The sequence below is a fragment of the Clytia hemisphaerica genome, unplaced genomic scaffold (genome assembly GCF_902728285.1).
Source record: "Clytia hemisphaerica strain Z4C2 unplaced genomic scaffold, Clytia hemisphaerica genome assembly, whole genome shotgun sequence".
NCBI lineage: Eukaryota > Metazoa > Cnidaria > Hydrozoa > Leptothecata > Clytiidae > Clytia > Clytia hemisphaerica.
This window is the reverse complement of record NW_027103559.1, coordinates 329468-352428: the sequence shown is the minus strand read 5'-3', so window position 1 is coordinate 352428 and position 22961 is coordinate 329468. Positions and strand designations below refer to the sequence as shown.

The window sequence follows — 22961 nt, the reverse complement described above, 5'->3', positions numbered from 1 at the left end:
GGAGTTATGAATTTTTGAATTCAATCGGTAAAAATCTATATCTTCTGAGGACTCAAATTCGGAAAAGTTTTAGGTTTCTTTTATAAGGTCAAAAAATACACTCCCACTCTCAAGAAGTCAAATTTCTGTTTTGGCCGGGGGGGGGTTAGATTCCACTTCCGTAACACTTGATTATCCTTCTAAATTCGATGATCTCTCAGAAAAGACCCTCTGTGTAAAATTTAAACTAGTAAACATGATAGTGAAAAATGATGGTAATTGAAATGTACTAAAAAAGCTGAAGCTAAATATAGATAAAAAACATATATAAAAAAACTCCGTGAAGATGCATTCTGAAATTTTGTCATTTGACACTTTTTATAGTTGATCATGATCATACTACACACGAGAATGGAACTGAGAATTTTAAATTGCCGTTCAAAACGTGTCACAGGCATTTGTCACAATCCGAAAAAGGACACAGTCAAACACGTTTGTCTAAATGCATTTTCCACGAATTTAATTTAGTTGAACAGAGTTAATACATCACACTATATACTCAGGGCTGTCATATAATCGAAGGCTGGTAAAGATTCCTGTTTGTTTGCTCTTGAGAATGTAGAGATAAAATGAAGAACTGGAAACACCTACTTGAAGCCTAAGCATACTTTTCAATTTTCTATGCCAAAAATAACCTTCGCAAGTATGCTTAAAATACAAGAAAAGTTTCTTTCCATCCATCCATCAGAAAATTTTGCGACATTCGCGACTTCTGTTAAGTTCAGAAATTTCGAAGAAATCAACTTCAGTTGAAAAGAAAAGAAAAATAAGGCTGCTTTTTTTTTCGATAACAAATACCGTCGTTTTTTATAAGTTTCCCATTTCCACACTAAGATTCTTTTCCTACAGCGGAAAAAGACCAGGGATTCGGATAGTTGAAAATGAGCTTCGGAAAGTTAGGCAGTTTTGTGAGTAAACACAAGATTTTCCGTACCATTAGAAACAGACCCTTTCCAATTAATGCCGGTTATCCCGGGAAAAATAGCGAAAAGATACCGGAAAAAGTGACAAGAATCTTAGTGGGAAATGGGAAACTTATAAAAAACGACAGTATTTAGGGATACTTACGAATATTACCTTGAAACTTAGAAAAAGTTATCACGGTAATATTCGAAGTGACGTTGAACCTCTTCGAAGTTCTGAACTTCAAAAACCCCTCCAGTGCATTCCTTTAAATCTACCTTCTGTAGAACAAACAGAGAGGAGTCTTCAGTGACAACAAATGGAGCCCTCTTTTTCTTTTTGACCAGACCCTTTTTTTTGTTCTCAAACAAAAAATATACCAAACGGACGGTCCCCTTGCCGTCCTTATCGATGTTGATTTGCCCATCCACCGTAGCAAACTCCAACTTACCGTAGCATGTAGCTACATGGTCGCCGACTTTAAGACCCGTTGGAGGATAGTCTTGCGAGGGTAACTTCTCTTGATGTGGGGCTGTAGGCTCTTCGATCAGTTGGACGTCCTCGTTTGTAGTGTCCAATGTCTCGTCAAGAGGGTTGGACACGTTTAGCATTAATGGTTCTTCCTCCGTTGGCTTCGCTCTCTTTGGTTTTGACCTTTTATATTCTGCCAACGACATATCCAACGTCCTGGCGACTTCTCTGAAAAAATGAGCAGAAAAGTCAAAGTAAAAAGATCGAAATAAGTTACATAAGATCATACGTACAAAAATGCTTTCTTCCTCTAAACATATCATAGAGAACTGGAACATGGTCAAATCTAGTACTGGCCAGTTCGGGCCCGAAAATGTCTTCACTTTTAAAATATATTTTGTAAAAATGTAAACCAAATGGCCTTTATAGTCAGGTCGAATTGCATAACTACTCAGAAAAAAATAGTTTAGAGATGAAATTTTGCACATACATCCAGGAACAGACCAGGAATCACCAAAAAAAAGCCCCACCCCAGGCAGCCCCAGGAAGATGGGTACACCCTGAAATTCATAATGGCGGACATAGTACTTTTCCCTACAATTAATCAAGGGGGATCCTTGATAACTGATTTTTTATGGTTCTTAAATGTCAAAAATAACTAGACAGAGAGATTCCTCTAGATGAGTAGATAAGAAAAAAGGGGTCACTTTTGAAATTTGAGCCACGTGGTCCCGAGATATGACCTCTAAAGTCCAAAAATGACAATTTTTATGACCTCAGCATTTTTACTGAGAACGTTAAATCGGAACTTCGACCAACTCATCGCGTAGCCCGGATCACAAGCTTTCAAAAAAAATATATGGTTTAGTATCTTGGGATCTTAACCAACCGGTGGCGAGATATAACGATTTTAAAATCGAAAAAAATGTTGACTCAGCAAAAATAAGCGTTAAAACGAATTTATCTGAGCCTGTATCTTGCGAACGGCTGATCTAAACATATTAAACCATATATTTTTCTGACAGCCCATGATCAGGGCTACACGATGAGTTGGTCTACGTTCCGATTCATTCCTCTCAGTAAGAATGCTGACGTCATCAAAATCGTCATTTTTGGACTTTAGAGGTCATATCTCGGGACGAAGTGGTTCAAATTTCAAAAGTGACCCCATTTTTCTTATCTACTCATCTAGAGGAATCTCCCTGTCTAGTTATTTTTCACATTTAAGAACCATAAAAATCAGTTATCAAGAATCCCACTTGATTAATTGTAGAAAAAAGTACTATGTCCGCCATTTCAGGGTGTTCCCATCTTCCTGAGGGTGGTGCTTTTTTTTTAGCGATTCCTGAGATGTTCCTGGACCTATATGACACCCCTGTGTCACAGACCCGGTTGACCCCCCACCCCACTGGAAAAATTGGCCAAAAAATCGCCCCAGTGGAAAAAAATCCCTAAAATTCCATCCCAACTGGGAAATCGATCTATGATTTTGTCCCCATTGGAAGTTGAATGAACAAAATCGCACTTCAAAACCATCCCCACTAAAATTCTTTAGCTGGAAACAATAGAGACAGGGGTGTTATATGCAAAATTTCATCTCTGCACCATTTTTGTCCCGGTTTTGGCGGTTTGTGACCTAATTCCACATGACTATTACTTGGCGCAGCATTAAGGTTAAACTGTATAAAATCGAATATAGAAAGGATTAGAAAGTAGAAAGTTAATTAGGAAAAAACGATTCTCACTTTTCTTTTTTGGAGTTCCGGGTTCTCCTTATTTTCATTCCAAGATTTTTGGCGAATTTGTTCACATTTGGAGACGAGTCTGGTAACTGCAATGTTCGGATCACCTAGTAACAAAATAATGAGAGATTAATATTGATATTTTAAGATATAGTTGCTTTTAAAGTACTTTTTGCGTGCCATTTTTCAACCAATGGTTCAATTCTAACAGAATATAACATATATTATTCTAAATCTTCTTTATTTTTGATTTTTGATACAGAGGTACTTTCCTGATTTGAGCTATTGTATATCATTAATTTTCATCAGCATCGAAGCATATTCCGAGGAAGGTGAGCCAAGAATGCAAACAGTGGTTACCGACTCCAATTTTAACTACCGTTAAATTACCTTTCAGAGGCTGTAACTAATCAATAAATCACAGAATAAAATCACAAAGAATTCACGAAATCCCTTGAGGTTGGACGAAAGGATAGTTGCATAAGGAAAGAAACGGCAGCAAAACAAAATAATAACAAGAAAATCTTAGCGAGGTCTGTTAGCACAAAAATAAGTGATAAAAGCATATAATTTGGCACAGATGATCCTTGCAGGGTCTAAAACTTAATTTTAAACAGTAACACCAAAATTTGTCACCTGGCCACCTGTCTGATGACTTCATCAGGTCACCCAGGGAAAATATTTTTTTGAGAATATTCAAAGTCTGATGGTCCTCCCAGCGGAAAGATCATGAAAATGGAAAATTCCATCAAAAAGCCCATTCGCAAAAACTTATTGCTGTGAAGAAGTAACTTACATTTTTGGCAGCTTCTTTCCTTGCTTCTCTCGCTTTCGGCCGTATCGTCAACATGTCTCCCTTTTCAATTTCTTCATCCCACGCGGCCTGAAAAGGAAAATAACCAAATTAATAATTGTGGAGAAGGACCTGATCAGGGGTTCTCTACTCCCATGCTCCTCGACTACTCTCCTAAGTTTCCCTCAAATTCTTATACCTTAATTCCATTAATTTTCGCGCAGAATACGCCTTTGGGATGTAAAATCCAGCTTAAATACACACTGAAAGTAAGCTAGACCACCTCAATGTGCTTTCTGAAATTTAACCTGCGACATGAAATGTTAATTACAAAATTTCTAGTTTCTTCTAGAAGTATTATGATATTACCTATTAGTAAAATTATTTATACCTCAGTAACCCCTTAAAAAGTAAAGTAAAATTATCACTTATTATAATGACGTACACAAAAATGTAAAACAGGAAAATTCCGCAAAATTCACATGTAAGCTCTTCAATGACGTAAATTACGTAATTCCAAAAAGATAACAACAATAATTACTCTTTCAAAAAATCATCCTCAAATTTCTTCGAAATTTCATGCAAAAAACAACAAAATTACTTAAAATTTACCGTAAAATGTTAAAGATTTTATTAAAGATTATAAAAATTACTCACAATTAAAACTATTTCCTGATTTTGAAAATTTTATGCGAAAAACTTTTTAAATTCTTTAAAATTCGAATGTTTCAATTTTTTTATGGTAGCAACATTCGAATGTAAACACAACATATTCGAACGAACTTTTTTAAATGTTTAAAAAAATTTTCACGAAATGAAAATGTTCTGAGAAAATTAAATCTTATATGTTATTTCAGAATATCCCATCATACTTCTCGCATTATTTCGTTTTGACCCAAAAATAACCCAAACGGCCTGCAGCATCAAGGCGCAGTATTTACAAAAAATCGTCCCCGAATACCAGATAGTAATAAAACTACTATAAAAAGAATTATAATTTTGGTCAAAATGTAACCATAAAAATATTAAAGTTAGAATTTGAATTTCACACTTACCATCAAAATAGCATGCCCCCCAGATTTCCTGTCAAGGTATTCTTCCGCGGTATACCGTCTTGAGGTGTAAAGGAGTGGCTGGGGCTGTTGTTGTTGTTGTTGTTGTTGTTGTTGGGTTGTTGCTTCTTCTTGCTCTTCTTCTTCTTCTTCTTCTTCTTCTTGCTGTCTGTCCTTTTTTGCGCTGTCAAATTCATCTTTCTCATTTGCCAAAAACTTCTCTCTTAAAAATTTCCTAACTTTTTCGTCCTCCAATGGGTCACAGCCCTTGGGGACCTTAATCCCATGCCTTTCCAATCCAAAAGACAGCTCTAAGTTTTCCCTTTCTTTGTTTAATAAAATTTCATAATTTGAAGCCATTTTTGAAAAAAAGGAACAGTGAGTTTTTACAACAAGCGCGTGTTCTAAATCGTTCAGCTCCCAGAGGAAGTGTTAAAATGTTCTCGAAGGTTCGTTCAAAGCCCCTTGTCTTTTTCACTGACTTCTAGAATCCGAATTAACTAGCATACTTGACAATAAAACAAAAAAATATTATTTTGTTCTTATTTTTAAATTGATTTAAACAAGACTTCTTTTTGATAAAAAAATGTAAAGATCGAAAAGATTGAAAATAAAAACAGGGATATTACTGTAAAATAGTCTGTAAAATATCTAGTGTAAAAAACGCTCCTACGTACGGCGGTTCGAAAAGCCAAAGAGCGGCTGAAACAAAGGACTGAGATTTTCTGAAGAATTCTTTGTGAGAAAGTATCATGGCTGATAACAAAGGTAAGGTTTCAAATTTTATTTCTGTATAATTTATGATTGTTTCTTTTGTGTAGTTACAAGCAAACTTTTCACATAATGGAAATGATGGGGAAATCACCTCATTTTTCAATGTGAGCACACCCCTATCTTAGTGCCCCGGTGGAACTTTTTCATCGAAATCTCAATGGGGATTCATTGTTTTCAACTCAAAACGGCTAGTTGGGATGAGACTTTATTTCCAATTGTTTTAATAGTCTTTGCAAGGGTAGGAAATTTATCGAAAATTTAAGAAAATCCTCACTTGAAGGCATGTCCCAAATGCCATAAGTTGGGTGCAAAAATTTGGAGGCCTCAAACATTTTCATTTATACCTTTAAAGAAGTGTATTAAAGTCTGTCCACGATTAAGTGTGCACTCTTTTTTCTTTTACCTGTAACTTTTGAAGGAATTCTTCAATCGTTATAAATTTGGTATCGTTAGAGAGATATTTGTGAGTGGAACAATTTGAAATGAAAAAGTCTTTAAAAAATTATAAAGCGAAGATGAAAATAAAGAAGAAGAAAATGAAGATCTTGTAGAAAAGTGCTATAACTTTTATTTTCACTGGAGAGATTCTTTGATCTTAGGAGGTCATCACTGTGAAGAAATTTCATTAAAATATTTATTCAATATAAAATTATGACACAAAGTTAGTAAGTGATTGACCCCAAAAAACAGCAGAAAACCGTTTTTAGGCGTCAATCAGCCCCGGCAATCAGCTTATAACTTTGTTTGATATCTTTTGACTGAACGATTATTTTTGAGAATTTTTTTCACATTGATGACGTTTTCATTCTTAGAATTTTTTAACGATTCTTTTATTTTAAATTGTTCCACTCACATAGATCTCTCTAACGATACCAAATTTATAACGATTGAAGAATTCCTTCAAAAGTTACAGGTAAAAGAAAAAAGAGTGCACACTTATCGTGAATAGACTTTAGGATATAGAATTCAGAAATCACTGTTAAAAAAATTAATTTCACCACCAAAAAAAGATAATAGGCAAAAACCAAAAAAATGCAGACGTCATCAAAACTTGTTTATTAAATAACTCCAGTTTGGCTAATGGCATAAACATGAAATTTGGACCAAAGTTGCACATCATTAAACGGATTATTTCGAAAAAATAATTATTCTGAAATTTTGCCGACGTTAGCACTTTATTGCAAAATCTCGTATTTTGCTGATTTCTGCTTATATCATCAAAATTTGAAAATTAATTATGCAAAAATGTTTCCATTAATGATATGCAACTTTTATCCAAATTTTATGTTTATACCATAAGCCAAACTGGAGTTATTCAAAAAACGTTTGGCTGACATCAGCATCTTTTGGTTTTTGCCTAATAACTTTTTTCGGTGAAAAGATTAATTTTACTACAGTACCAGTGATTTCTTCTTTAAAGGTATAAATGAATATGTCCTCCAATAAGGCCCCCAATTTTCTACGCCAAACTTATGTCCTTTTTGGACATGCCATAATAAACACGACAATCCAATTTTCTTAGAGCTTCCTGCCCCGAGTAAATGACATCGGAGCAACTTTGTCCTAATTTCTCTCATAGGACGCATGAAACCATGTTTTTGCAAAACTAACATGTGTGGTGGAAGATTGGTATCTTTGAAGACCAGACGTAGACATTCCGATAAGGATCTGGAAAATTTGAAAAACGAAAGGGAGGAAACGTTAAAAATCCCCGAATACGCTCGCCGGATTCGTTTCGACGATACATTGTACGAGACGTCACCAATCGCTACAACCAAATTGTATGCAGGATCGGATGTTACAGTCTTGGCAGCTATTTTCCTACAGATTAGGACACTAGTCTCCTATCCATACGCTTCCAAAACCCAAATGAGTGAAATGTTTCGTAACGCCAATCATTTCCTATTACCAAAGGAAAATAATTTTCCTGAGTCTTTGGACCAAGCCCTAGCCTTAATCAAGCCATTCCTGTTACCACTGGAAACGTATGACGTTTGCGTCAACGATTGTTTAATCTTCCGTGGTCAATACGAATCTTTGCAGGAATGCAGCAAGTGCAAAGAAAAGCGAAAAGACTCAACTGGTCATTCTCGACGGACCTTTAAATATTTTCCATTAGGAAACAAAATTGCCAGGTTGTACGGAAGTAAAGAGCTGTCCCATTTGCTGAATTTCAAGGAGTCGGATGGAGATTTCATTGGTGACATCCAAAACACCAAAACGTGGACGACAGAGTGGTTTAGTGACGACGGAGCATTTCGTGGTCGCATCGGTGAGCCTTTGTCATTTATAGTAAATAAATCCCAGTTCTCTTTGATAATAAAATCTTTCGTACCGTGTAATGTACTATCAATGTACCATCATCTCTCACTTTAGGTGTTGGTTTGTCCTTTTGTGCTGATGGTGTGAATCCACTTAGGCAGGAAAATCGAAGCTACAGTATGTGTCCAATGCTTGTGCAAATCCTCAACTTTCCTCCAGCATTTCGCAGATCGTTCTCTGGAATACATATGTTGGGTATTATACCGGCGAATGAAACACATGAGGCGAAGAACTTGGAGCCGTACATGGATCTTTTCGTTGACGAGCTCAAAGAATTGTCCCATTGCAGCATTTACCTGAAAACAATCAACACGGAAGTGAAAGTTCGTTTATGTGAATTTGTGTTTGACTTCCCGGCTATGGCCAAAGTTTTGCAGACCCCGGGACAAGGTAAGGGACTTCATCCATTAATAAGGAACTGAGCATGTTTGGTGCTGGTAATAGGGATATTCTTTTGGTGAATTTTGGTTAAGACAAATAACTCGTAATAACTTTTTTTTCGTAGGTGGTATCCGAGCATGCCCGTGGTGTCCAACAGAAGGAAAATATGCAAAGGAGATGAGAAAGACCATCTACACGGATAGCAGAAAGTTTCTCCCCGAAGACCACATTTTAAGGCAGTCTACAGACTTCGCTGGTGGCAAACCCGAAAACGAAACGTCCGGTGAGCCTTACCCACAGGAGGAACAAAGGTCACTGAGGCAACAGTACGAAGACAAACCAAACGCAAACCAAAAAAAGATTTTTGCGAAAACAAAAGGGGTCAAAGGTAAGTTAATTTCATAGGAAAATTAGACTTTTTTAGATTGAACAGTTTTCAGAAGTTCACCCTGTGAGCCAAAGATTCAGGAAAAATGCTTAGGTCCCAGAAGGTAAGACCTACTGTCCGGGGGGAGGGGTCAATAGTCACTATGTCCGGGGAATAAATTTCCCAGAAATGTTATATCCTCCACCCGCCCCCCATATTAAATTTTTTTTCTGGAAAACCCCAATTTCTGGAATGTATAATGTCCACATTTCATGTTTAATTTTTGACTGAGTCCCAATTCTCGTGTCCGATATTGTGTCCAAAAACGCGATTAGGCAATATAAAATGCAATGTTAATATAAATAAGGTGTAATATTTCTTTCATCACTGTAGAAATATGATGATATATCTACTTTTCATTTTCAAGGTAATTATTCGTTTATGCGGCTACCCTATCATAGCTTCAGTGGGGATGTACAGCCTGACGGAATGCATACGATTAGAAGGGCTACCTCAAATACCGTGCAATACATTTCTCAGCAATTTCAAAGCTGCTCCAAAGATAACGTTGAAGCTCACGAAAGGGCCGTCAGAAAAAAAGACTTTGATGAAAATATCCTCTACACTCTTTCAGGTAGGTCCGACAGCTGATGACCAAATCTAAGGTTAAAGTGAAGAGACCCTTATTTACATAATCAGCCTATTTTACATTTTTAAATATTCGGGGTCATAAATGCTCTTCTCAGAATTAATCACTCTCCTCATCCACTAGCAAATAATCAAAAAAAATGAAATTTGTAACTAACATTACATTCTTACAATGATGGCTGCTTATTTAACTGTCTTATGTGGTCTTCAACAATTTGAACAAAAATTAGGCTTTTATACATGTAACAAGGCGCTAACATTGTTTTTTTTTTTCAGCCGATGAAATAGCACTTGGAAACAGCCGTATTGACCTCATCAACTTCCCACCTGAATGTTCTGGACAAAAAGGAACTGTGTACACAAACGCTGGAAAGGTGCTGAAAAAAACCCATGATTGGCAGGAGGTGTGATAGGCAATGATTTGTTTTGATAATCTCCCGAGAGCTTTCAGTATACGACTTCTATTTAATGAATTTTTTTCTACAAGCTACCCTAGTTATATTCTGTAGCCCCTTTATAATAGGTTTTTTGGATTTGCAAACTTAGATGGGAGATGGGAGAAAAAATTACCGGGGTAACACCAAATTGAATTTGCTTTGGATATAAGGCAACTTTTGATGATGTAGTTAATGAAGGTATGCAAACCATTCAAAAACCCTGGTTATTTATTTAGAGGAATATAATTGCATTGTTTTTGTTTTAGTATACCGTGAACAACATCTGGGTTTTCACTCTCCGTGGTTGTATGCCCGTCAAACAGCGACGATCGTTATTTTATTATTTTGGAATGCTTGCGAATCTATTCGTAAGGAAGTTTGACGAAAATACCATCAACGGCATCGAGAAACACCTTCACGAAGCACTATGCCTCATGGAGAGAGATTTTACGGATGCAATTTTTCTAGTAACTACGCATATCTGTCACCACTTCGCAGAGTCTATGCGCAGATTTGGTCCGCTCTACTCAAGCTGGATGTACGCGTTTGAGCGTATGAACAGCTGGATTATTAGACGCTGCAACAACAAGCGATTCATGGAAAGTAGTGTGATGGAAACATATCAGGTAGGCACTATTTCGTTCAAGTTTTTAATAACCTAATAATTGTTTGACCTGATATAAATATGTTTTCAGCTTTTTGATTGGGTGGTTTTTTGTGAACTGACAAAGAAATTCCCAGACTTGCACGACCCAAAGAACCCATTTTTTTGAACACCCCCAACCCCTTTTGGGTGCAAACCATGTTTAACTCGTAGAAATCTTTGGTTTTTAGCCTAGATTTGTAGTCAAAAATCGCACTTCGATAATAATAATGGCGTTTTTCGATTTCATAATGGCTTAGCCTTTTGGGAATCACCCTACTTTTACGGTATTCTTAGGTTAAGGTCTAAGCATGCAATACATACCTCAAGCAAGAATTTGGCATTTTTGGGAAACTGGGAAATAGTTATGAAAATGACATTTTTAGGTTTAGTTGCCAAATTCCACGATGGTAGTTTTCTTAGCATATTCTTAACTTTTTGGACGATAGACCTTTCCCGAAACCCACTTAACATTTTTTACTTCTATAAAGTATAAATTTTAATTAATCTAAAAACATTGTTCAGTTTGTTTTAGTCTAATGAGAAATCCCTGAAAATTTTGTAACATTTGGTCTACTAGATCAAAAGATATTTCACTTTCGTTTTCTAAAAAATTCCTCTTATTTTGTAAGTTTCCGATCATTTTCCCTCGTTTTCATGTAAACATGATTTTTTAAACCTTAATTGAGCAGCATGATGAGAAATGCTTTTAATTTATAACCTAATAATTGTTTGACCTGATATAAATATGTTTTCAGCTTTTTGATTGGGTGGTTTTTTGTGAACTGACAAAGAAATTCCCAGACTTGCACGACCCAAAGAACCCAGTTTGCAGGCAGACTCTGTTGACCGAAGGGGAAGCAAAAATGATCATGTGAAGCCCGCTGGTAGGAGGAAAAAGGAAGAAATCCTCAAATTGAGTGAAGAAAGAATGAGAAGACTGGGCGAAATGTTTCCACGGCAAACAATTTCAAAAGTAGTTTCTTCAGGTAAATGTGACAATTCGTAGAATTGTTGTTTCTAATAAAAGACCCAATAAATTTTTGTTTAGGTGCGGCTGTTCTCTGATTTTTAAGTCTCAAAGAGCGTGTTTATTTTACCTCCCGGGGTAAGGTCGTTATGATTATATTATGATAAACCTGTGTCACAGATTTTATGACACCCCTTTGTCACAGATCCGCTGGGGTCCCAGTCCCGTTGGAAAATTTGGAAAAAATTCGTCCCCGGTGAGAAAATACTCTAAATTTTCAGCCAAATGTGAAATAAAACTTTTCATATATTATTGAAGAGTGCAACTCCTGCCTCGTAAGTTTTGAAACAATTACCAAAGTAATCTGCTATCTTTAGTCTTCAAGTGTTACTTTCATAAATAGAGTAAACTTTTTAAAAAATACTCTGGGATTAAATTACCATAGCAATATTTAAAAAACGAAGTAAGCTTTGCTCGTGACTTAAAGGGGATCTAATGTCAGAAAATTCATGTACCTCATTTTTTTACATAGGAAAGCTCTGATAGAAACAAAAATATTGAAAAAAGAACGAACTTAAAATCTTTTAAATTCATTAAGTTATTGATACTTGAATTTTCCCTTTCTTTGAGAAAAATAGGATTTTGTGACGTCATGGTTGCACTTTAGTTTCATAAATCAGTCGTTGAACAGGCACATTTTTAGAAACAGCGTCTTGTAATGGTTTCGAAAAAAGCTTTTGTTGGATAAAAAAAATATTTTTGTAATCGCACTTTAAAGAAAAAACTTTTTGATAGGTATTCCAAAGTATCCCATCTATCCTTCAGAATTTTAGATGCAATGAATAAATCATAATAAAGCCTTATAAAAATTTCTACGATCGAAGCCTTAAAAATAGAGGGATAATCCTGTTAATCAACACAGATGTGTGCTAGCTTCTAAAACAAAACGCCAACTATGACGTCACACGTACAAATCTTTAAAGGGATATTATAACACATTGACTGAAGATCTTTTGATGTAACATAGCTCTTTCGAAAGCTCTCGTTATAAATTTTTTTAAACTTTCCAAAAAAGTGTAATGAAGGATTTGGCGTTAGATCCCCTTTAATTTATGAAAACTGCACTCCAAAACCATCCCAACTGGATTTTTTAACCTTGGCTTGGAATAATAGATTTTTTACCACAATGGGATTTCAATAAAAAAATTATATCCGCTGTTGGAAAAGATTAGCCGGGGCTGTGAGAAAGGGGTGTATTATGTGCCATGTATGAAGCAAAGAAAAGGTGTGATTTTCAATAATTTGACTTTTGACTTTCCAACGGTCTGATGCATAGCCAATATAGTATACTCTATCTACTTTGCTTTATACGTCGTGCGATTCAGAATCGTGCTTTAAATGATTATTACACCTTACATTTAACTTTACGATTTTTAGGTAAAATTGACAGAAAGGGAGAGTTTGGAGACGGCTTTTGTATCAGTGAAGGATCTTACTATTCCCTCGGAAGAAACAAATATTGCAAGATACAAAAGATTTTCAAAGTGGCTTTTGGCGATAAGACTGAATTTGTGGTTGAATACAACGATTTTGATATCCAGTCCGATCACGATACCGGTGAGAAATCAAGTTCAATCATAGGGGCGTGAAATGAAACTTTTTTAGAAAAAAAAGCACGAAAAACCAAGGGTTTCCCCTTAAAATAAATATAATTAAAAAAAGAAAAAAAAAGAATTAATTCACGAATTTCAAGGAACAAAATAAACTAGAGCTTAGCTTAATTTCAACTTTAACTTAACTTACTTGTTTTGCTTGTTGTTATTTATTAGCAATCAAAACCTTTCGTAATGTTACAAATATTATCAGAAACATTTAAAAAAAGATACATTTTTTGATTGACGTCATTAGGCTTTGGCTCTAATCGGTTTTCCCACGACTCCTCTAATTTTCCTCATAGGCGAGACAAATTTAAATTTTTGTTCTACGGGAAGACTTTCAGAAAAAATATGGGTCGGTTGGTCGGTCGGTCGGTCGGTAAAATAAAAGAAAAATTCTCCGAAAACCGACCCTTTGAGAGACAGATTTTTGCTGAAAAAGTAACCCTTAGAAAGACTTTTTTGAAAGATTTTCTTCGATTTTGGAAAAAGTGGTACCTACCCTTATAGAGATCTTTTTACAATTTGTTAATCCTCCAGCTTTGCAATTACAATATCATTACTTGTCGAATTTGGCAAAAACTGGGTCGGTCGAACAATAAATTAATTTGGTCTCGCCTAATAGAAATAACATTGATTCTCATGTAAAATTTAACAAAAAAACCGAGCTTTGACAGCACTTTCTTATCGCAAAATGGTTACGTTTTTGCACCTTCAATTTCAACAGATTTGAATATTTCGGTAAAACCATTTCAAAAGTAAAAAACAACAATTCGCAAAAGGTAAAAAAAAAGAAGGTGAAATTAATCAATAACTGGTTTACGTTTATCGTCAATTTGAAAAATACCTCACTGTGCCCTTGACTATTTCTCTTTCTGTCTTTTTTTTCTCTTCTAATTAGTTAAAATCGAACGGTCGTTACAATTATTTTTGGGGTTTTTGGAGGTACAATTTCGGACCCCTCCCCCCCCCGTTTATTAGATGTTGAGATGTTTTATTCAGATCCCCTCCCTACTACATATTCGGGACCTTAGAGTTTTAGTAAAATTTCTTCATTACATTACTGAGATTTCGACGGACGTAAACAAAAATCTCACTGGATAGCGTTTTATGGTGTCTACTGCAAAAATTTGTTCCCGAAAAGTAATTTTCACTAAAATTCCTCATAAAGCCCTAGGAATATGAAAGAACTTCGGCAAAAAGTGGGTGTCAGCCGCAAAAATTAGTTCCGCAAAATGCGCCAATTAGTACCCTCGCACTGCGAAAATAAGTTCCCGGTAAAATCAGCAATCAAACAGCACCAGTTAATGTCGGAGATGTTAATTGTTTAATAGAGCACATTTATTGATTTTTGTTTTCAATTTTTATAGGTATTTGGTATGCAAACTTGCAAGAAACAGAAAAGACAACTAACTGCCGTTATGACCTCCCGAAAAACATTGAAAACCGACCATCTGTGTATGCTATTGATGACGGTAAACTATGGCTTTTGTCAGAAACACCAAATCTGAATTTCCCTTGGATGGATGCTCATCTCAAAGAATAGTTTCCCATGTTGTATCTAAATGTACATTGTCTTTTAAATAAATAAAAGTTGTATACCTTATCAACGCTGTACTTTCTGTTCGAATGTTGATGATTTTTATCGATTACAACGATTCTTTCGATTTCTCTTGAGTCGGTTTTTCCTGAAAAAAAGAGTAGTAAAGACAAGTTAAAAACGCCCATTCTAGTTTCAATATACACAGAAACCTGCTTAACTAGGAGAGGGTATATGCAGCCTACTCAAAGAAGGCCACGTTTACAATGGTCGAATAATAGAATAGAGAAAGAAAAAAAATTAACTTACCCCTAGCTTTTCAATCCTCTCAACAAGATTCTTTTTGAAGTGTCTTTTTTCAGATGAGAGACTCGGCGACAGGTGGCGTGATTCAAAAAGTATTTTTATTTGTTACCAAGGAAAACGCCAAGAACAACAGACTGGGTCGAGGAATCCATTGGTAGAAAACTTATTAGAAGTCACGTGGCCTTTTTTCTGAAAAAAATTTCTGAAAAATTTTCTTTTCGCGCCAAACTTTTTTCCAAAATTAAAATGAAAGTTCTATATTTAGACGATTGACGTCAATTATCTATATGGTGGAGTACTACGAATGGCGTCTTTTTAATCTCTACGAAGGAAAATTCTAGGGACTTCATTCTAGAGACGGGGGTATTCAATAAATAAATAAAAGATATAAAGAAAACATTTTTGAGTCTCTTTATTTTTATTTTACACATGGATATCAATAAATACTAAACTTTTCAAGGAAACGGGAAAAACTGCGAGATATCAAGTCAAAAAGTACGAACGACGAACCATTTTCCTTCAGGCAATCTCCCCCCGGAGACATAGCCTTTTTGAAACATAACAATCGAATTTTTTATGGTCACATAACAAAAAGTTCAATCGAGTCTTTTTTGGTCAGAGAAGAAAGAGAAGGCAGAGGAAAAGAAAGAATTTTCATCTAAAAAAAGGTAGGTCAATTTTATAAACTGTCAATAAATTTTTGTCTCGAAAGTTTTGACATGGTAAGGATGAAGTGCGTTCCTTGGATACTAAACACATTTTATTCCCAAAAAATAACGAATGTAAACTTTTTTGATACAATATGTTCAATATATTTGCTGGATTTTTTCTGATCAGTTTTAAACTTTTTCTATGCTGAAAATGGATTTTTCCTCAACGTGTGTTTTGTATTGAAGTTTCTTTTTTTCCTTTCGAGCTTTTCTTGTACTTTACATTGATTAATTAAAAGAGGAGGAAATATTTTGATGTTTTGATAATGTTGATAATTTATTAAACTCATTCAGGAGAGACCAAATTAGTAATTTACTGTTCTACGGGCCCGACCGACGCTGTTTACTCGTAGGACTTCTCGTAGAGCAATAGATTAAAGTTGTCCTGATTTGTCACTTTGTAAAAATATTCACACACATATGGGAAATGGGAAAGCATCTTGTTCTCAATTGATAAAAAAAATACTTTTCTGCTTAGCTTTTTCCCGAAGGTGAACACCAAGATACTATATCAAGCTTGGGCTTTGGACATACCCATTTTTTCGATTTTACGGTACGCAAACTTAAATGGCAATTTCTGCATTTTGAAAAGATTAATGTATAACTTTTTTTACATCTCCTGGTTAAACCTACTTTAAGTGGATAAATGTGACCTCCCAAGCGATTTAGAGTACATCATAATTAAAACCGGTCTTCGTGCGGTCGTACCTTTGCCTCTTTCAGTTAGGTCAATCGACCGGTTTAAAATCCGAAAAAGCGGTCTAAAGACCGGTCGGTACCGTTTGGGTCGGTGCGGTCTAAAAGCCGATTCGAACGGCCAATAGACCGGCCCTAGCCGTTTGTTTACAAACCTCTCGGCTGCCGTAATAAGATCAGCCTCGAGTTCAAACGAACGAGTCAGACAGACGGACAACAGACAACGACGAACTTTTCCAAAGTGCAATGTTCATTTGAATGCACAAAGTTTGTTCTCAATTTTTATTTTTAATTCATGATATGCAACCTTGCTTGCTTTCTGGTCTAGTGTTGGAAGTAGAAGGTTGAATATATCTAGACAGTTAGATTATTATTTTCATATCGACATATGGCTTCTGAATGCAGATTTGATCTTTTGTTGGTTGGATTTGGAAACAGAATTCCACAGGAAAAAACATTGTATATAAGTAAAAGTTTATTTTCTTTGAGGAATTTTATAAACAATTCTGCCTGCCCTGGAGACAAAATCAACATTTAAGTTTAGTGGAAACCTTTTGAACTATATTTTAACAATTTTTGTGGAATTTCCAGGTGTTCAAAATAAAAAGTTGAAAGGCAAGGGATTTCCGTAGAACTTTGAAAATTTCACAGGCAGGATTTCTGCCAAGGCAAGGACTTCATCTGTCTGGGGAAAGACATTTTCCTAATCACTATTATTTCATATTGAAAACTCCAGCATTAAAACAATACTACACTGATGCATAAGTGAGTATTAAATATTTTTCTTGCCATTTTTTCATGCTAGAGTCAGTAGGCTGGACTTTTTATAAATTATTTGAAACATGACGTTGTGATTTATAGTAAAAGGTTTATTCGCATAATTTTCCAACAAGATTTACCAACTGTAACCAACTGCTTTTTGTTTTTTGTTCTCGACAAAATAAAAACAGTTACATTATTACTCCCCAAAATAAATTTTTTAGAGATTTTTTCTCTTTGCTAGAATTAATTCTCTTAAGGTACCAAAGTAACATTTTCAAATTGCTTGTAAAATCGAGAACATAATCTGACAGATTAGCTAGCATGGGCTAGAGCAGCCACATTAGGGGCCGTCCACATAGTACGTACGCACTAAAATGTCAAAAATTGAGTACCCCTGTATGCCCCTGTACCCAAGCGGCCCCTTACCACAAAATTTAATCAAATCTTATCTTGGTAGGGTTTTACTTTGCTTTACTTTGTAATTAATTTTATTTGAATGTAGTTTTTAACCTTCAATTTATTTTTCTTTAACATTTGTGAAGTTGTACATACATACTCTGTGAAGCAAAAATATAAAAAGTTGCGACACACAATGAAAAATTCAATCTATGATATAACTAGTAAATATGAATATGTTCATCATGTACATGTTTATGATTGTATCATAAATTACTGCAAAACAAAAGGACATTTTTTTATTTTTTATTATATTTTTCGCCAAAATTTATAAAATCATGTTTTCTACTCGGCAATTACCGTGAAGTCGGGTAACTTGCATCAGTGGAGGCTAACATGCATAGCCCTCAAATGACTGACCAATCAAAGCAGCAAAATTTCAAAACAAATGAACTATGCAGCTTCGCTCGCAGCTCTACCATTTTTGTTTTGATTTAACTTTGTATTTTATAGACCAGACAGGTCATTCATTCATTTGAGGGCTATGCATGTTAGCCTCCACTGATGCAAGTTACCCGATCTCACGGTACTTTCTTGATTTACCGTTACTTGGTCTAATGTCAACATCCCTCCTCTACTTCCGACACCCTTTTTATCAGCTGAAATTGATTGAGATTGAAACTGTTTTTAAGAGGAATCATCCTTTTTCAATCAGTGATTCAAGCTTTCATATTATTCCTCTCTCTAAAGAAGAGTGTCGGAATTAGACGAGGGATGTCGATATTAGACCAACTTATGGTAGGTAGTTGGTCAACCAGACTTTTTCAGAAGATCTGCTCATTTGTTAACTTTTCATTTCAAAAGTGAATCTGCTAAAATAAAGTACTTTAAAGTGATGAACAAAAGGTACTCTAAGGTGCCAAATAACCCCTCTCCCCCCCCCCCGTTTGTTAATTTTTTAGAATACTTTCAGCCGTTAAAGAGAAGGTCCCTAATGTATTTTGCACAATACAAACATGTTATTGAATATTTATGGCAAACTATATACAGAAAATAGGAAAAATATCTTTGCAAGCAAATCAGAAAACTTGTATTGGCTATGAATATTTTAAATAATAATTGTTTTAAAAATGTTTTTAAGGAGCAACCAATTTTTCTGTTCCATGTTTGCAAAACTGACGTATTTCCTTGCGCAGGTAGTCAGCACGTGCTTTTGTAAATCCCTTTGGTTCTACAACATCTGGTAGAACAGATGTGACAGCTGGTGCGTTACGCTTTCTAAAAAGTGAGATTTTAACTGGCTCAGCATCCAGAGTTTCTAAACAAGATACAATGCCTGGTTCATCTTTAGACATTCTGAAGTGGTGATACTTCAACATATCTTTAAACTTTAGAAACTTCAGGGTCTTTTCAAAGTGAGTAGTCCAGTCGTATGTCTTTACGTAGATCTCCTTATTATGATTCCCAACGAGAACAGCAAAGTTACACTTGGTACTGTCGCAGACTTCTCCAATTTCATAGAGGGATGAAACATACGTACTTCGCAACTTTTTCTTGAAACTACCAAAGCACCTGAAGAAAAAGATCAATAGGTGATATTGAAATACCAACCTAATAGATATTGATCAGCCTCAAGCTAAGTACCCTGAAAATCTCTGTCAAGGCTTCAAAATCAACTGTAAATTTACATCAATATCAGTTTGTTTTCTTGGTGTACCCACGTAGGATTAGTCTACACATTTTTTATAAGAGTGTGAAAAAGTCTTCCGATGTTCATAGCTTTTGGGGTTTTGAAAGCCCGAAACTGTTCTTATTTTCAGCATTTTGTGAGAAATTTTGATCAAATTTTAATTTTGTAAAAAGTTTCATGTCTAAAGCCTGAAAATGTTCTTAAATTTTTAAAAGAAAAAAAAACTTGTATGATGTAATAAGAAAAATAAGAACCTGTCACAACTGAACTTTGTGTGTCCAGCTATCATAAAACTATATTCGATCTTCTCGTGAAGTCCGTTCAGAATTCTCCACATTAGGTACCAGAGGAAAGCATTATTCTTGTTTTGTCCTAAAAATTAAAAAGGAACCTTAAAAATAATCAAAGGCTAAAGCTAAAACTTTCATAAAAAGGGTATTCATTTTTTGAGTCCAAATAATGTTAACTTTATGTTGTATAGATTTTGAGGTGAATTACAGACATCAATCCATCAGTCAAATTTCGATGTTTCAAGATGGTGGGGTACCTAAAGTTCCAGTTCTTTTCTTTCCATATAGTACGTACACAGTGAAGGGGGAGGGGTTTATCCAAAGCGTATGTCTATTGTTTGAATGACGTCATTTCTATTGTTCTCTGTGTACAAGGGGTGTCAAATATTTTGAAAATTCGCACGTAGTAGATGGATGACCCAATGAATTATAAGCCCGAAGGGCTAGAAGTCAATCTCCTTGGTAGGATTTGAAGCTAACAAATCCTACCAAAGTTGCGCAAATGACAGATTGAAACTAAAATTTACCGCTAAATTTCGAAAAAAATATCAATCGTGAACAAAGGAATTGCTAGATTCAATCTGTCGTCAAAAATGCGGTGCATTTTTCAAGGCTTCAGTTTTTCTTGCCTGAGAAAGGTTAGAGATTGAACTCTAGCCCTTCGGGCTTTAAATTCAATGGGATGACCCCCTATGTGAGTTCTTTCGAATATTTGTAACAACTTACCAGAGCAGTTATCAGCGTGTAGATAAACATCGGTTTCTCCCATCCCATAGCGTTCAAAAAAATAATGAAGATAGCTTATCGTTGCGTTGGCGCCCTTTCCGGTCGTGCATATCTCGTCTATCAAAAAGTTATACTGCAAATTGAGGCCATCATTGCAAATGCCAAAGATTCCACACTTCCTAGGCGTCTTAAAAAAAATAGGACCAGGCTGCATCGGATCTGATGGGTAATGCGTTTGCTGGGCATAATCCCATGAATAATGCGCCATTTTCTTGAAAGAGCAAGGTTTGTGTTTGCTGAAACCGTCGTTGAAACCCTCTGATTGTAATTTCGCTTCCTCGACCTGGGCTTTATAGTAACGCGCTTCCTGGGTGGCGCGAATAACGTGCGCTTCGTGTTCATCTTGAATTTCACCATTTTCATCGCCTCCATCTACATGTGCACGCAGAAGCCGCTCGTTGTTTTGCTGACACTCCCAACACAAATCACCCATAGGTTTTGTTATGGAAACATTGGGCAGTTGAGTTTTCCACAACTGTGAAAATGAGCTGGATCCCATAAACGGGTAATTGTTGTCGATGCAAAGTTGGCGATAGGTGTTATAGACGCTTTCCTTAGTTTCATAAGACGGGATGAGCAATTTCTTTGCGTCCTCGTCACGATAGTTGGCAACACGACCTGGAAGTGAGACAGCATTTGCCATGGCATAGTTCTCAACAAAATTTATAGCCATCTCTCTTGTTTCCAAAGTAAAAACATTATGTGGTAGTCTATTAGTATTACCGTGAACGCGAGGTACAGGGCCATTTTCCTCAAAATGCTTCGAAACGACTGAGAAAAGCTTTTTAGAAATAGCGTGCGAAAATAGATAAAACTCGCGACATATACGAGTACCACGAAGTGAGTATTCCAAATGTTCACCAATTTTCCCCTTTTGAGACAACAAAAAACCAATAATCATCATGTCCCGCTCTGACTCATGAAGCTCAAGAATTGAGTCACGCAATTCCTCAATGTCGCCTCTGATAAATTGTAAGTGACATGCAGAAGACCCTTTGCCAAGTTTGCAACAATGCTCGTTGTAAAACTTATCTCTTCTGTCTGTTTCAACTTCGTCTACTGAACGTTTTTCACACATTGCGAGTAACAGACCAACTAATCCTCAAAACCGAGGCCAAGATACTTATGGAAAGAAACGGACGCGAAAGAAACAACAACAAAGAAAGGTGTAGGATTAAAAGTCGTGTATTTAATTCGTACGTATAAAAATACATTTAAAATCGAACGTGTTGTCTTTTCAAGCGTTCTAGAGTAGTGATGCGGACGTACAAGGAGCAAATTAAACATTCGAAATTTAAAAAGTTGTTCAAAATGGAATGTTTCAATTTAGACAAAACGTTCGAATCAGCTGATACATTTCAAAATGGCACGTGTAAATAGACAAAACGTTCGAATCAGCTGATACATTTCAAAGTGGCACGTGTAAATAGACAAAACGTTCGAATCAGCTGAGCTATATAAATAGTGCAGTTCAGCATTCGGGTTTCGTAAATTGATTTTTTTTGGTAACAAGATCGATTTGCAACCAATCAACGACCAGCAATTTCAGGAAGCTAAATCTTATCATAATTTAATCAAAAATGGAGAGATGGGCATTGATGCATTTTGAGGATGATAACTCAATTGTTCCTCTGCGGACAAATCAAATCCAATGGCTCGAGGCGGGGAAAATTGGTTATGCCAGGGACGGCAAGGAGCTCGTGCGTCGAAAAGTATTAGCTATGTCAAGTAAGAATCTAATTATTGTCTAAGACGTCATGGAGTACGTAACTAATAATGATCTAGAATTTATTGTTGGGCATAATGCTCCTCTTTCGATATTTCCCATATGTTTGCTTCTGTAATAAATAGACTTAGCTTAGGAAGCATTCTTACTGCAAACTTTTGTTTTTTTTTTTGCTTAATTGTATTGGGGAGATGTAAATGTTTAATCAAATGCAAAATTACTCAAATCTGATTGGTTTAGAAGAGTGCGATTAATCGTTAATTGCACTATTACCACTTTTCGGCGGGGAGTGCCATTTTTGTCCTCTAATTCTTTTCTCTCCCAAGTCCTTTTTACTGACGATTACTAATAATAATCAATGAAAGATTTATTTATGGGGGGGAGGGAGGGGGGTGGTAGCAACAATTCTTTAATATGTCATTTTAGAGATGTAAAATGAAAATCATCCCGTATACAATTTAGCAAATAAGAGTAATCGTGATATTTCTTAAATTTACTTATGTAGAAACGAAGGCTGAACTGGAGAGGCTAGATTTGTACGGGAAGAAGAAATGCGAACAAGAAAAAGAGGTAAAATAATATTTATTTTCTGAGGTTGGAAATTCCTATCATCTAAGAGAATCCATTGTTCCGAAGTTTTCGAGCAAAATCAACCATGATCGATCGAGGTTAACCGTTTTGAATTTGAAGATGCCTTTCTTTAATTTACCACGATTTTCCAGCGTATTAAGATAGGTGAAGATAAACTATATTCGTCTGCGCTCGAGCCAAGTCATCTACGATAGGGACACGACAGTCGATAAGTACTCGTTAGCTTTAGAATGCGTCCTACGTTGTCACTTTTCTTCCGTTTTTGAATATA

At 35.7% G+C, this 22961-nt stretch overlaps 3 protein-coding genes and 1 long non-coding RNA gene across 4 annotated transcripts in view; 2 read left to right on the top strand and 2 right to left on the bottom strand.

Annotated features, from left to right (window-relative positions):
• Positions 1–1124: 1124 nt before the first annotated feature.
• LOC136800576 (trichohyalin-like) lies at positions 1125–5360 on the bottom strand. Its single transcript, XM_067057235.1, has 4 exons — positions 5004–5360; positions 3952–4038; positions 3159–3262; positions 1125–1641 (listed from the first exon to the last, which is right to left on the bottom strand). The coding sequence occupies exons 1-4, from the start codon at positions 5358–5360 to the stop codon at positions 1125–1127; spliced, it is 1065 nt and encodes a 354-aa protein (XP_066913336.1).
• A 5996-nt stretch (positions 5361–11356) lies between these two features.
• On the top strand, positions 11357–14744 carry LOC136800541 (uncharacterized). The gene is made up of 3 exons (XM_067057201.1): positions 11357–11561; positions 12980–13159; positions 14568–14744. Exons 1-3 carry the CDS (start codon positions 11504–11506, stop codon positions 14741–14743), a joined length of 414 nt encoding a protein of 137 aa, XP_066913302.1. The 5' UTR covers positions 11357–11503; the 3' UTR covers position 14744.
• A 903-nt stretch (positions 14745–15647) lies between these two features.
• Positions 15648–22961, top strand: part of LOC136800540 (uncharacterized) — a 36822-nt gene continuing 29508 nt past the window's right edge. Inside the window, exon 1 of the long non-coding RNA XR_010845721.1 lies at positions 15648–15711. This is a non-coding gene — a long non-coding RNA (uncharacterized lncRNA). The remainder of the gene's footprint in view (positions 15712–22961) is intronic.
• LOC136800568 (uncharacterized) lies at positions 18697–21451 on the bottom strand. The gene is made up of 3 exons (XM_067057227.1): positions 20314–21451; positions 19552–19669; positions 18697–19179 (listed from the first exon to the last, which is right to left on the bottom strand). The coding sequence occupies exons 1-3, from the start codon at positions 21449–21451 to the stop codon at positions 18744–18746; spliced, it is 1692 nt and encodes a 563-aa protein (XP_066913328.1). The 3' UTR covers positions 18697–18743.